Raw genomic sequence first — 15,004 nt, 5'->3', positions numbered from 1 at the left:
CCACTTCAGATAAAGTGGCTGTTTCGCCTTTGATGGCTGAGGGTGAGCACGGAACTGGCTCCAAGCCTTACAGACTGAGTGGCTGCTGCCATGTTTTCCAGTCAGGTCTTTCAGAATGCAGTCACAAAAATCGTAAAGATTTAAGGACTGAGTCAGGTGTGATGGCACACACGCCTTTAATGCCAGCACTTGGGAGGCAGAGGCAGGAGGATCTCCGTGAGTTCGAGGCCAGCCAGGTCTACAGAACAAGTCCAGGACAGCCAGGGCTATACAGAGAAATCCTGTCTCAAAAAAAAAAAAAAAAGCCAAAAAGATTTTTGTGTTTTTGTTTTTGTTTTCATTTTGAGACAGGATCTCACTATATAGCATCGGTGCCTTGGAGCTCACTCAGATTGGTCTTGAACTCACGGAGATCTGCCTGCCTCTGCCTACTTAGTATTGGGATGAAAGGCATATACCACCACACCAAACATTCTAATATCTTGTGTCCTTTATAAATAACTTTATTGTCTTTAGAAAACTCATTGTAAGGTCAAACTTTTAGTCTTATTGATCCCATGTTGTTCCTTTTAAAATTGCTTTTCAAAAAAAAAAGAAAGAAAGAAAGAAAGAAAGAAAGAAAGGAATAAAATTGCTTTTCCCCTCTTGACTCCATTCTAACGGTCCACCACCGGGCTCACGTTTTCCGTGTCATTTGTGTCCTCTTTCCCTTGGGACATTAGGCTCACTCCCCGATTCTCCTGGTGAATCAATCCAGTGCTGTTTCTCGAGGAGTAACTGCTCTTCTGGCTAAGGAACACACATGAATTGAAACATTTCTACTTCTGTAGATTCTCAGGTTTATTTTTATTTTATGAATGTTTTGCCTGCTTGCATGTCTTGTATCATGTGCATGCCTGGTGCCCATGGAGGCCGGAAGAAGGTGATAGACCTCCCGGAGTTGGAATTACAGTGATGAGCCGCCATATGGGTTCTGGGAACTGAACTCAGGTCCTCTGAAAGAATAGCCAGTGCTCCTAACCCAAGTGCTTTCTAGTCCAACAAAGATATACATACATACATACATACATACATACATACATACATACATATATACACACACATATATGTACACATACATTTTATGTATATGTGTGTATATATGTATGTGTGTATATATATGTATGTATGTGTGTATATATACAAACAAAGAGGGCTGGGATGTAGCACGGTGCACAGTGGTTGAGCACCATTGTTCTGAAGGCCCTGGGTCAACGCCCAGCACTGCAAGAGGAAAACAAGACCAAACAAACAAAACACGAGGCTGTTTGTTGTTTGTTTTATAGCGGAGCTTGGCCCATGAAACAAGACTTCCGCCGTGAATCTTTATTTGTGTGTTTATGTATAAGCACTCTGTTTGCATATGTGCAAGCACGCCAGAAGAGGCATCAGATCGCATTATAGATGGTTGTGAGCCACCGTGTGGTTGCTGGGAATTGAACTCAAGACCTCTGGGCGAGCAGCCAGTGCTCTTGACCTCTGAGCCATTAGCAGAGGAGGCTGGGGACCCAGAGACCATGTGAGGAGCTCTGAGGGACAGCCTGCCTCTTGCACTGAGTGTGTATTAGGAGCAACTACATGCAGAGATACTGTAGTGTGGTAAGCCGTGCTCACGCAGCATGGGAGGGCAAAGGCAGGGAGGTGCAGGTGGAGAAACATATGGGAGGGAAACGGGCCTTGGGTTGTAAACAACAGCGCGTTTCTGTGTCCTCGCAGTGGAGAACTCTGGTCTAGATCAGTCCCCTCCGTCCTTAGTGTTCCGAGAGCCAGTGCTCTTAGATGCAGAACAAGGCTGTTGGCATCAGAGAAGGCATCCCCGGAGGGACAGAAGCTACAGCGACTCTTGCCTGAGGCTCCACTGCCTTCTCAGCTGGGGACAGATGTCCTGTAGGTCAAGCATATAGCCTGGTCTGGTCTCCTGCCACCACTCTAACTGGGGCGGTCACAGGGCTGTGTGGAGCCTGGAATTCAGAAGATAGAGATGGCTGCTTCCTAACTCCAAGGATGGCCGCAGTGGCGTGGGGGGGCCCAGGGCTCCAGGCAGCATCAGGTCTGGATCACAAAGAGGAGTTTCAGCAAGGGACAGTGGCGGCTTGACTCTGCCCCTGGTCCCCCTTCAGCTGCACAGCTGAGTCCCAGCATCCAGCACGGTACTGCCTGACTTATGGGAGGCAGAGCCCTGTGGCCAGAGCCTCTCTGAGGACCAGGAGAGCTGGCTGTGTTCGGGGAGCCCCTCACTCTTGGCCTGAGGGCTGAGATGCGGAGCTGGGATCGTATAGGACGTTTGAGTGTTTTGGGTTCTGGATCAGTGTACATATGTGTGTACACGTCCACTGATGTTCATGTTGTATGTGTGCTTCATGTGCGCAGGCGAGTTGGTACACAGACTTGTGGGAATTCGTGGATGCACATACATACGGTAGACGCTTGTACATGTGTGTTGTGGGTACGAGTGTGTACTGACACACGTGGGTGCACCCATCAGATGCGTAGTGTTGCCTATAGGTGAGCCTCAGAGGCCTGGGTGCCAGCAGACAGCTGGGGAGCTTCTGTGACTCTGAGGCTCAGGTCCGCTCTATAAAATGGAGTACTCAGGAGGTGGAGGCAGAAAGATCAGGAGTTCAAGGCCAGCCTCAGTTACATAGCAAACTTAAGGGCTGCATAAACCCCTGACAGACAGACAGACAGACACATGCACAGGCACGGCTGGAGACATGGCTCTGTGGTTGAGAGCATGCATTGCTCCTGCAGAGGCACTGAGTTCAAATCCCAGCACCCATATCTGAGGATACCTCTGGCTCCAGGGGAACCAATGCCTCCAGTCTCTGTAGGAACAGGCATAAATAAAATAAATCTTAAAAAAACAAAGAACAAAAAAAAACAAAAACAAAACCCAAACACCTGGGAGCCATGGCGATAGCTCGGCCAATAAAATACTTGCCAAAAGAGCTTGAGGACCTGAGTTCAAACCCCCAGTACCACATAAAAACCAGTGGTGCACGCCTATAGTCTTCCACTGGGGAGGTGTGGACAAGAGGACCCCAGCACTCCATGAGCACTAGTCCAGGCCACCTGGTGAGCTCCTGACTCAGAGGAGGAACCTTCACTTAAAGCTCCCTGAGGTCGGAAGCCGGAGCTTGTCAACTGGCCTCCACACACACCTGCATTAAAAAACTGTCTTTGTTTTGTTTTTTTGAGACAGGGTTTCTCTGTATAGCCTCGACTTTCCTGAACTCACTCTGTAGATCAGGCTGGCCTGGAACTCAAGAGAATTCCCCCTGCCTCTGCCTCCAGAGTGCTGGGATTAAAGGCGTGAGCCACCACTGCCAATTATCCTTATTTTTAATAAGGCGACATGGTGGTTCTCCACCATCCAGCGCTCACTGTATAGTGAGGCCCAGGCTAGCCACGACAACACAGCGAGACTGTCTCGCATGTAAATCCATAAATCTGTATAATGGGTACGAACTCTCATGGTTCTGGACTGTGTGAGGATATTTCACAATCAACCTGGTAGGTCTTGGGGGGCGGGAGGGGGGGGTCTGGCCACTGAACATCGCGAGATGAGGTGTGAAGGCCAGAGGTGGAGCAATGCACTCCCTGCAAGGAGGCTGGCCAACCGTGCTGGCAGCCGGGTCACCGCGGTGTGGTGGTGCAGAAAGAGGGCGTCCCCTGCCGTCCACCCCGGCGGACGACTGTGCGCAGCTTTGCCCGGTTGCCATAGAAACGAGCAGCAGCGGGCGGTGGGTGGCTGAGGAAGGAGGCGGGTCGGGATGGGGGGGGGGCAGGCCGGCGCGTGGGGGCGGGGAGCTGGCTCCTGCAGTTCGGGCGCTGTCGTCGCCTCCAGAGCCAGAGCGCGCCGGAGGGGACCCCGAGGACGGAGCCCGGAGCCTGACGCCAGGCCCCCCGCCCCCCCGCCCCGCCCGCCACCACGGAGCAGGTGGCCGGCCAGCCCCTCCGGCCTGGCCCAGGGGGGCCAGTAAGCACCCACCTGTCCCCAGTTTGGTGCTCAGCCGGGCTCAGGTAGGCGATGGAAGGTCTGGAGAAGTCTGCGTGGAGAGTGGGGACCCAGCGCCCCTGCCTTCCTGTTGGTCGCACTTGGTGCAGGTCCGAGGGGCTCGGCGGCGGGCGGGGGGGCACGGGAGGCTGGGGACCCGGCACTCTGCATCGCTTCGGGACTGTCTCCGGTCTTCTGTGGTCTTGTCACTCCTCTGTACCTCCTTCCCTGTCAGCACCACAGACGTGGATTTAGAGCAGCCCCACTCCCTGGGTGCTAAGGACTCAAGGGGGCAGGTCGGTGTCAGACAGGGAGGGGCCAGGCGTGGAGAGAAGCGCGCTTGTCTCTCACCCCCACTCTAGGGGATCTGCGAGTCATTTGTCCCAAACCTCCCCCATCTGACACCAGAGCCTCAAGGGGTGACTTCTGGGTGGTCTTGCACAGTGGGCTGAGTCAGCTCAGCCCCTCCCACTCCGTGCTCTTATTGCCAGTGGGATGACCCTGCAACTCTCAAGAGGGCTCCGGTCCCAGCCCCCAGCCAGCCAGGGATTTCCATGTTGGGGCGGGCCTCCCCAACTCTGTCCATCTGCAGCAGTGCTGCTGGGGACCTGCTCACTGCTACTGGGGGAGCAGGGACACTGCAGAGAAGCCGCGCCGCCGCCGCCACCGCCGCGGCAGCTGCTCCTCCTCCGGAGGGGGCAGAAGGGAGCCTTGTGAGGTGCTGAGCAGGCATAGCCTGGAAACCCTGCTCAGAGGGCCAGAGGATGGTACCTCAAGAGTGGGCTAGCCCTACTTCTGTGCCTAGCAGTCCCTGGCAGTTAACCCGAGTTCTTTGCTTGGGCCTCCCTCCCCTCAGAGGTCAGGCTGCGGGGTGGGAGCCTGCGGCGGTTTATGGCTGTGCTGATGTCTGCAGACAGCAGGTGCAGTCTGGGAGTGTGGGTACAGATTCACGTCTGTGAAGTCAGGGGCCTGGGAGATGAGAGAGCAGAGGTGGGTTGGCAAGAATGGGGTGAAGGGGTACAGATCACCCCCTCTCTGAATTCCACCTCCCCTCTCCTCCCTCACTGAAGCTGGTGGTATGCCCTGACCTCTGCAGGCAGGTCTCCCAGCACCAGCCCCTAGCCTAACCTCTACTTCCCTCTTCTGGCCCTGTCCACCCCACCCCCTGTTCTTGGCAAAGTTCAGTTTGTTTGTTTGTTTGTTTGTTTGTTTCGTTGTTTTTGTTTATGTGCACTGACATTTTGTCTGCAAGTATGCCCGTGTGAGGGTGTCAGATCTTGGAGTTACAGACAGCTGTGAGATGCCATGTGGGTGCTGGGAATTGAACCTGGGTCCTCTGGAAGAGCAGTCAGTGCTCTTAACCACTGAGCCATCTCCCCAGCCCCCAAAGTTCAGTTTTTGCGTGATGTTTGGTGTATCCTCCGTTGCCGCTAGACTCAGGAAGGGGGTCCCCCCCCCAGTTGTCTGCAGCCAAACCGCCTGCTCATAAACTAGACTGAGACCCCCGCTTTCCCCTGGAGCTTCTTCCACACAAGAGAGCCCAAGGGAGGCCCTGGCACCCAAAAGCCTGGCCTCCCCAGAGCAGCTCCATCCAGTCCATGCCAGCCACCCAGACCCCAGAGTCACCCCTCCACTCGCCTCAGCAGTAGCCAACCTCTAGCCATCTTCCTGGCCCCAGAGTCACAGTATTCCCACACCACCCTCTGTCCCTCCCTGTGACCCCCTCTCCCAGGTGCCCTGCCCTCCAGCCACAATCTCTGTTCTCCTTGCCTCACTGTAGGCCTTCTCAACCTTGGAAATGAAGGCAGACCACGCCCAACCTCTGCTCAGTCCTTATAGTGGCTCCTGTCATAGCTGGGGCAGAGATTCCGGCTGCCTTCTGAAGTCCCGCCCCTATCAGCATCCTCCCCCCTCCCCCCACCCTACCCCCAGCCCCTCTGCACCTCCCTGACCCCTTCTCCCCATCCCATACTCACTCTGCTGCAACCACATAGCCCATAGAAGCCATGACTCTGGTCATGACTCCACCCCGGGGCCTTTGCACCGCCTGGGCCCTCTGGCTGCGTGCTGCTCGGAGCTCTGTCCCTTACCTCCCTTAGGCCTTTGTTCAAATGTCACCCCAGAACGGCCTCCTCTGGCCATCCTGCATTGAGTAGCGCTGTTGCTGGTCCCAGCATGCTGTTCCCTGTCCTTTTCTGTGTCACCTTTCTCCACAGTCCCTGTCAACACACAGCCTGCTTTGTCATCTACTCATCCTGGTTCCTCACCTGTCCGATCCCTTTGCAGTCTCATCCCCACAGGCTCAGAGTCCCCACTGCAGCGTGCGTGGGTCCTGAGAGCCATGGCAGCCATACAGAGCCAGCGTTCCTGCCCTGGGAGCCGGTGGCCAGCTTTGTGCTTGGGGATTTGGTCCCTGCAGTGGGAGGAGGGGGCAGTGGTCCAGGGGCCCAGAGTAGATCAGAAGCCCAGGTAAGGGATGACCATGTGACTGTCCTTGAGAGACTAGAAAGTGTGGGGGAGGGGGAGCGAGCTGCCACATCTGCCCTCACCACACCCTATCTTGTCACCAAAGAGAGCCAGTACTTCCTTCTTTCTGTCACCTGGGTTCTATACTATGGGGAGAGCCCCCCTTGTGTCCCTAGCAGGAGTGTCACTCATGCCCACATAGCTGGCAACCCTGCCTTGGATGCCGTGGGCTCAGGACAGACAGCCTGGTGCCTAGAGAGGGCACCAGCATTGGATCCCTGGTTAAAAGGGGACAAGTCCAGAGCAGAGGGTAGGCGGCTGGACTTCCTGCCAGCCCCCACTTCTGCTCCTCACCTGTAGGTACCTCACTTAGGGACCCCCAAACTTGCCCTGAGACAAAGGATGGCCAAGTGGAGCCCCTGGAAACCTAAGATGGGGGAGGCTAGGATCCCTTGGGGCTGCGGTGTGGGCCAAGCCTGCTGGACAGTTCCAGGCTTTTCTTTACTGTCCCCATCTAACACATGGGACGTGTGCACCCTAAGGTGGTGGGGGCATCTGTGCCCTCCCATCCAGCAACAGCTCACCCTGGGAAGCTGTGTTGATCCGTGGGGCCGGGGTGGGAGCAGAGGCCGGGCTGTGTTGAGAGGGGGTGTGGCAGCTAGGATGGGGTAAAAAACAGGCAGAGGCTGCCCTCTGATGACCCGAGGCTCCCGCTAAACCCTTCAGGCAGATGAAATGGAGGTTAGGTGTTCAGCATTTGGTTGTTGTTGATGATGATGATGATGGTGATGGTGATGATGATGATGATGGTGGTGGTGATGATGATGGTGGTGGTGATGATGATGGTGATGATGATGATGGTGATGGTGATGGTGATGATGGTGATGATGATGATGATGGTGATGGTGATGATGGTGATAGTGATGGTGATGATGATGATGGTGATGGTGATGATGATGATGGTGATGATGATGACAAGGGAGGCCTGCAGAGCCAGTGGCACAAGCTGGTGTAAGTTAGCTGTACAGAGAGGACAGCTTTGAGTTCCTTGCTCTCCTGCACTTCCTGGGTGCTGGCATAGCTACACTGTCCACCAGAGCCAGCCTCAGCTCTGCCCAGCGATGCTCAGACAGCATGCTGTGCCAGCTGTGTGCTCCCCACAGTCCAACGTGAGCCTCAGCGTCTCCCACTTACTCAGTCCTTACTTCACTCCACCCTGACCCCAGCTGCAGCCCACTGTGCCTAGAGCTCAGGACAGACAGACGGACAGACAGACAGACAGACAGACAGCTCTGGTGCCTGCTGGCTGTTGCCATGACTCTCATATCCTGGAGGAATGGTAGCTTGCTGGGCAGCTGGTCACCGTGGAGTGACTGTCCCCACCAGCCAGTCACACTGTCTTCCCGTGACCCTTGGACAATACTCACTGTGGCCACCTCCCTGGGCCTGGGCACTTCGTCTCTCTGTGGCTTGGTGACTGCCACCTGTTGTTATTGCTGATGACAGGCTACAGGGAAACTGGGCGTGGTGGCCTTCTCCCTAGGAAGTCCAGGAGCTTTTCGGGCATGTCACAGGAAGTGCCAGATGCCAGCCGCATCCACTTCCTGAGCCCTGAGAGAAAGCCCTGTCATTAAGAAGAACGTGGCGTTTTGTGGGAGAGGAACCTCCTCCTGCCTCAGTGTGTGTGTGTGTGTGTGTGTGTGTGTGTGTGTGTACATGCACGCTACCAGCCAGGTGGCACTGGGAGCTCATTGGACGTCTCCTGCCTCCCTAAGCACGTCCCCATGTGAGTACAGCCCTGGGAGGCTGGCATGCGGAAGACCTAGCGGCTGCTGTGGGCTGGGCTCGCTGGCTCATTGAAATTTTGGGGTGGGGGTTTAGATTTGGTTTTTCTGTGTAGCCTCAGCTGTCCTGGACCAGGCTAGCTCGAACTCACAGAGATCCGCCTGCCTCTGCTTCCCGAGTGCCGGGATTAAAGGCGTGCGCCACCACGTCCAGCATTTTTTTTTTAATCGTGCAATTGTGTTTATTTGTGTGTGGGTGTGGTGCTGCCTGGAGTTACAGGTGGTTATGAGCCATCTGACATTGGTGCTGGGAACCAAACTCAGGACTCCTGGGAGAGCAGCAAGCATTGCTAAGCACAATTCTTAAGTCAGGTCACTTTCCAGCAGTGGCCGGAAGAGCCACATGAATGGCCCTGGGTCACAGTGCAAGTGGGGACTGTTCCTCTTTCGTTCCACAAGCTGCTTCAACTGGGAGCCCGTGAGAGTCCAGCAAACCATGTTGCCCGCTGCCTGCGCGCTCAGCCTGACATGCCAGGTCATATGAGACAGGGTCTCCTCATGTAGCCCTGGATGTCCTGTGTGGACTAAGCTGACCTCAGACTCAGAGAGATCCTCCTGCCTCTGCTTCCTGAGGGCTGGTATTAAAGGTGTGCACCACCACACCTGGCTTTTTTTTTTTTTGTTTTTCGAGACAGGGTCTCTCTGTGTTAGCCTTGGCTGTCCTGGACTCACTTTGTAGACCAAGCTGGCCTCGAACTCACAGTGATCCACCTGCCTCTGCCTCCCGAGTGCTGGGATTAAAGGTGTGCGTTGCCACGCCCAGCGTGACCTTTTCTTTTTTAACGTGCATGAGTGTTTTGCCTGTATGTGTGCCTGCATGAGCATTGCATACAGTGTTCAAGGAAGCCAGAAGAACATCACACACACACACACACACACACACCACCTTGGGCTGGGGAGACAGCTTAGCAGGTAAAGCGTTCACATACGAATCTGAGGACTTTAGTCCAGATCACCAACCGCTTTCTCTTGATGTAACAGACGTCATGGCCAAAAGCAACTTGGAGAGGAAAGGGTTTATCTGACTTACACTTCCCAATCGCAGCTGATCACTGAGGGAAGTCAGGAGCAGAGGCAGGGAACACAGCTCACTGGCCACCTAAGCCTGCTTTCTCGCTGGGCCCAGGACTCAGGGGTGGTACCACAAAACGGGCCTGGGCCTTCCCAAATCAACCATAAACCAAGAAAAGATTATTTTTTATATAACTTATTTATTTTTATTTTATGTGAATTGGTGCTTTGCCTGCATGTATGTCTGTGGGTGTCAGATTTTGGATTTACAGAGAGTTGTGAGCAGCCATGTGGGTGCTGGGAATTGAACCCAGGTCTTCTGGAAGAACAGTCGTTGCTCCCAACCACTGAGCCATCTCTCCAGCCAAAGAAAAGATTCTTAAAATCATGCACATTATTGAGAAGAAATTTTAGTTCGTTCGCAAGCAGCGACATGAAAAGCCTTGGGTGGACCCAGTGCGATAAGCCCCTCCCACGCCCCGCCCACACCGTCCACATCACATGCTTCCTCGAAACTGACCACCATTCCCATTTGCTTTGCGGTTGTCCCAAAATAGTCCCCCTTTTATAGTTTCCGGGCCAGGCTTATCTGTATGCCACTTTGGTGGCGTGGCTTGGGATGGGGTGCCGGCTGCACTGTAATTTACTTGGCCCGTGCCCTGGAGACATGGATTTGGTCACCCCCAGCCTTTTGTGTGACCCCCACACACACACACACACACTGTTGCAGTGCGCCAGCTTGGGCATGCCTGCCTGGCACCGTGAAGGTCAATTCCTAGAAGCGCTGTTCTGAGGGAGCGTGGGGAGTGGGTCCCTCCACCGTCCAAGGAGACCGTGGGGAGTGGGTCCCTCCGCCGTCCAGGGAGACCGTGGGGAGTGGGTCCCCGTGAGGAGTGGGTCCCTCCACCTTCCAGGGAGACCATGAGGCGTGGGTCCCTCCACTGTCCAGGGAGACCGTGAGGCGTGGGTCCCTCCACTGTGCCACTCGGTTCTCCACCACCAGGCCGGGGACACTGAGGCTGGGGGAAGGGCGTCCCTGAGGAAGGATCCTCATGTGTTATGGCCACTCGCATTCTCTGGGCAAAGCCAGTCCACCCTCGCCCAGATGCCTCACTGGTCAGGCTGCGATCCCCATAACTGCATTGTACAGACAAGGAACCCGGGCTGCCTCTTTGAAGACTGGACCCTTTGGCGCTCTGCGGCTGTTTTCTGATTCCTGAGCCATTCTCCGCTGGGTGACAGGGAGGCCCAGTAGGGGAGGAGTGTGCCCCCTGGCCCCTGGGGCAGAGCGTGGCCTAGATTGGACAACCGTGATGTCTGATGACAGATCCAGGGCAGACACAGTGCCCAGCATGTTGTATAGATCACAGTGTGACCCCAGGGGCTGGAGAGCCACATGCCCAGACATGTGTGTGTGTGTGGGGGAGACTGTAAGCAGCTAATGGGGCTATTGAGGCAGGGCCCGGCCGTTAGACTCAGGGAGGCCTTAGCTCAGGATGTCAGTGGGAGAGAGACCTCCCAGGGAGTGGCATGGCAGAAGCTGGGCCTCTGGGGGTCGAGGACAGGGGCTCTGTGTTGGGGTCAGGAGAATCTAAGACCATCTTTTGGACCTAGTGTCAAGATCCAGCTGGGTCAGGATGGATGGTGCTGAGGAGAGTGGGGGTGGGGTGGGGGGATGGGAGGTGGAGGTGGGGGGGGGGTGCTCAGCTAGAAAGCCCAGTGGAGCTCACTGGTGTGGAGAAGATGCCTGTAAATTGAGAGGGGGCGGGGCGCGCCTGTAGGAAGATGGATTCTGAGGAGAGGTGCTCAGCTGAATCCTAGGGGGGTGTGGAGATGACTAGGGGTAAATCTTGGGGTTCATCATCCCAGTTTGAGGCTCCTCACAGGGAACCTTCCCTCTCCGGGTGAGTCAGGGACACCATGGACCACTTCCCTCATCTCTGGATCTCTCTCTGGCCCTTGCAGCCTGTGAACAGCCAAGCCTGCTAACTGCAGATTCCCAGCCTGCGGGGCTCCCTACAGCTGCGCCATGTCTGGCTCCTACGATGAGGCCTCAGAGGAGGTCACGGATAGCTTCTGGGAGGTAAGTGGAGGTCTAGGCACCTGCCTGGTCCCCTACTCAACCTGTGACCTCAGCCTTGCACCCTAACTCCTTGGGCCTCTTCAAAAAAAACCCCAGTGTCTCCAACAGGCAGAAAAGACCTTGAAAGTGGGGTAAGATTAAATTAATGTCCTGCAACTCTTTCCAAGCAGCCCCCAGAATGAGCCACGCAGCCGTTCCCACTGTACTCTCTGCGTGGCGGCCAGGGGAGAACTTTTGAACCAGAGAGTGGGGTGAGCCCCGGGAACCCCCAACAGCCCCATAGAGGTAGAGGTGTGACTACAAGCCCGCATTTCAGGGCTGTCTGAGAGTATTTGAAATCTGGGGGGTGGGGAGCGTGGGGGAGAATATTGCTTTTGGCTTTGGAAACCAGAAGGGAAACTGGCAGGCCTAGACTAATAAGTGCTTAATGAGATACCCACAAAACATAATATTGTGTCAAGAAACATCACCTCGGCTCAAGCTCATATGACTCGTGTAAATATAATAGAACTAGCTCACGAGAGCAAAATGAATAATTCATTTGTAGCCCAAGTCCAGATTATATAAAACCTCTGCTTCTTGTAGCAGCAAGGAAGTTTCGGAAGAGGGTAGGTGCAAACCGCGGAATCTGACGGGGAATTCGGGGACACCCCGCAAGGTGGAGGGCCAGAGGCGGTGCGCCCCCTGCAGGCCAGGGCCGGCAGCACAGGGCGGCGCGGTCACTCCCTGCTCCGCCGCCAGGTGGGGAACTACAAGCGGACGGTGAAACGCATCGACGATGGCCACCGCCTGTGCAACGACCTCATGAGCTGCGTGCAGGAGCGCGCCAAGATCGAGAAGGCGTACGCGCAGCAGCTCACCGACTGGGCCAAGCGCTGGCGGCAGCTCATCGAGAAAGGTGCTCCACCCGCGGGCTCTAGCGGGTCCCCCAGGGCGGGCCCCTGCGCGCCCAGCATCCCAACGCAGAGCTTTCGCAACCAGGGTCTGTCTCCTGCACCAAAGCAGGCACACACACACACACACACACACACACATACACACACATTCACACACACACACATATTCACACACACACACACATTTTGAAAGAGACTCCTAGAAAAGTCACACACAGTGCAGAGAACCCCTGGGAACTCCCGCCAGCCTCACCAGCAAACGTCAGCATTTCACTGCCGCTCTCTTCTGTAGCCCAGGCTAGCCTCCTGCGTTCCATGTGGCTAGTAATGACCCTGACATCCTGATCCTTCTGCCTCCCACTCCCCAAATAGAAGATTACAGATGTGCACAGCCATGCCCAGCTTCTCTCTCTTCCCTTCTCCCTTCCCCCACTCTTTTGTCTGAAACCAATTCTTACGATGTGGCCCTGGCTGCCTAGAACTCGCTATGTCGACCAGCCTGGCAGAGACATCCACGGGCCGCTGCCTCCCGAGTGTTGGGTTTAAAGTGCACACCAGTAGCCAGGTGTGGTGGCGCACGCCTTTAATCCCAGCACTCGGGAGGCAGAGGCAGGCGGATCGCTGTGAGTTCGAGGCCAGCCTGGTCTACAAAGCGAGTCCAGGACAGGATAGCCAAGGCTACACAGAGAAACCCTGTCTCAAAAAAATAAAATCAAATTGCACACGAGCATATCTGGCGGCGGCTGCTAATTTCAATCCTCCTCCTCTTCTTCTTTTTGGATCAAGGCTCTGCTGTCCAGCCCTTGAGATCTGTCAGACATGCTTTTCCTCCACCATCAGGGCGTCTGTTTCTGAACTGTTTGAGGGGAAATTGGAGCTACCAACCTCATCCCCATCCAAGCTCTGCAAATACCCAAAAATAGCAGTTGTTCCTGCCCCCTCACTCAGCTACCAGGGCGCTTAAAGTGGCTCATAAAATAAGCTGGGCAGCGGTGGTGGCGCACACCTGTAATCCCAGCCCTCAGGAGGCAGAGGCAGGCGGATCGCTGTGAGCTCTAGGACAGCCAGGACTACACTGAGAAACCCAGTCTTTAAAAAAAATTCAAATAGTTCATATACACCTTTTTTTTTTTTGAGACAGAGTTTCTCTGTGTAACAGCTCTGGCTGTCTCTGTAGACCAGGCTGGCCTTGAACTCACATCCCAAATGCTGGGATTAAAGGCATTCACCGCCACCGCCCGGCATACACTTTTTTTTTTTTTAAGAGGTTGGTCTCCAATTCCCTAAATATCACAGAGTGTCCTGGAACTTCTGATCCACGCCCCCACCCAGAGTCAGCAGTTCCTGTTTACACAGTGCTGGAAAACTAACAGGGCTTCCTGCGTGTTAGGCCAGCACTCTCCCTGCTGAGCTGGTCCAGGGCCCAAACCAAATCACACCTCACACCCAGGTGCCGCGACCCTGGGTTCCTATCATGCGGAAGTTACAAGTCCAGGGTTGCTTGCGCTTGTTCACAGTCCTCATGGGGGGCGGGGCTGCACTGCCTGGCAACAAATGAATGTGAAGTCTGGTCCCCAGCATCTCAGACCCCAGTCAAAGCTTAGAGGGCCTGCCCACCCTACGGTCGGCGCTGTTCTGAGCCTGTAGCAGCTCCTGCGTTACAGGAGACACACATGATGGGGAGGTCTGAGGCTAGCGTGAGGGTGGAGCAATCAGAGAAAGGCTTCCTGGCAGTAGTGGTTATCCTGGGTCTGAAGAGGATGCGTAGGCGCCCTTGGGGAGACGGGAGGAAGATGTTTCCGTTGCCATGGGAAAAGAGGGAGAGCGTCAGAGAAAGGGGAGGAAGAGGAGAGTGCTGAAGGCATTGCGCGTTGGCATCTCCCGCCCAACCCTAACTCCCTGGTGTGGTGTTCCGCCCAGGTCCGCAGTACGGCAGCCTGGAGCGGGCGTGGGGCGCCATGATGACGGAGGCGGACAAGGTGAGCGAGCTGCACCAGGAGGTGAAGAACAGCTTGCTGAATGAGGACCTGGAGAAGGTCAAGAACTGGCAGAAGGATGCCTACCACAAGCAGATCATGGGCGGCTTCAAGGAGACCAAGGAGGCGGAGGATGGCTTTCGAAAGGCCCAGAAGCCCTGGGCGAAGAAGATGAAGGAGGTACCTCAGACGGGCAGGGCAGGTGGCAGGTCAAGGGGGTGGGGCGTGTCACAGGAGGGCACCTGGCCATAGGGAGGCTACCCACGAGGGAACACCTGCATCCTCCAGAAAGAACGGTCCAGATACGGTGCTTTCCCCAGCAGGCGGCCAGCTGCCTCCACAGATTCCTGTGCCTGGCACATCTGCAGGACCATGAGGGGCAGCACCTCCAGGACCAGTAGCCTCTTGCCTCTTACAAGGGCAGCTCCGCAGTGGAGGGGTGTGAGGTGGGCAGGCAGGTGTTGGTGACGGGTGACCACTCGTATGCCCACCCTGGCCATCACCCCACAGCTAGAGACAGCCAAGAAGGCCTATCATCTGGCTTGCAAGGAGGAGAAACTGGCCATGACGCGGGAGATGAACAGTAAGACGGAACAGTCAGTCACCCCTGAGCAGCAGAAGAAACTTCTGGACAAAGTGGACAAGTGCAAGCAGGATGTGCAGAAGGTACCTGTGGAGAGATGGCTGCAGGG

At 55.4% G+C, this 15,004-nt stretch overlaps 1 protein-coding gene across 3 annotated transcripts in view; it reads left to right on the top strand.

Moving 5' to 3' along the window:
- PACSIN1 (protein kinase C and casein kinase substrate in neurons 1) overlaps positions 1-15,004 on the top strand; it is a 45,150-nt gene that overhangs the window by 24,220 nt on the left and 5,926 nt on the right. Inside the window, exons 1-5 of one of the 3 annotated variants that reach the window (XM_084752507.1) lie at positions 3,964-4,062; positions 11,323-11,440; positions 12,182-12,338; positions 14,257-14,492; positions 14,823-14,978. In XM_084752507.1, coding sequence (XP_084608633.1) covers positions 11,387-11,440; positions 12,182-12,338; positions 14,257-14,492; positions 14,823-14,978 — 603 coding nt within the window. In that variant the 5' untranslated portion in view covers positions 3,964-4,062; positions 11,323-11,386. Of the gene's footprint in view, positions 1-3,963; positions 4,063-4,126; positions 4,147-11,322; positions 11,441-12,181; positions 12,339-14,256; positions 14,493-14,822; positions 14,979-15,004 lie in introns of those variants that run through there. The other 2 variants (XM_084752508.1, XM_084752506.1) reach the window with 2 other exon arrangements.

The sequence above is a fragment of the Acomys minous genome, assembly GCF_964271855.1.
Source record: "Acomys minous genome assembly, chromosome: 13".
Taxonomy (NCBI): domain Eukaryota; kingdom Metazoa; phylum Chordata; class Mammalia; order Rodentia; family Muridae; genus Acomys; species Acomys minous.
Note: the sequence above shows the minus strand (reverse complement) of the source record. Positions and strands in the feature narration are given on the sequence as shown.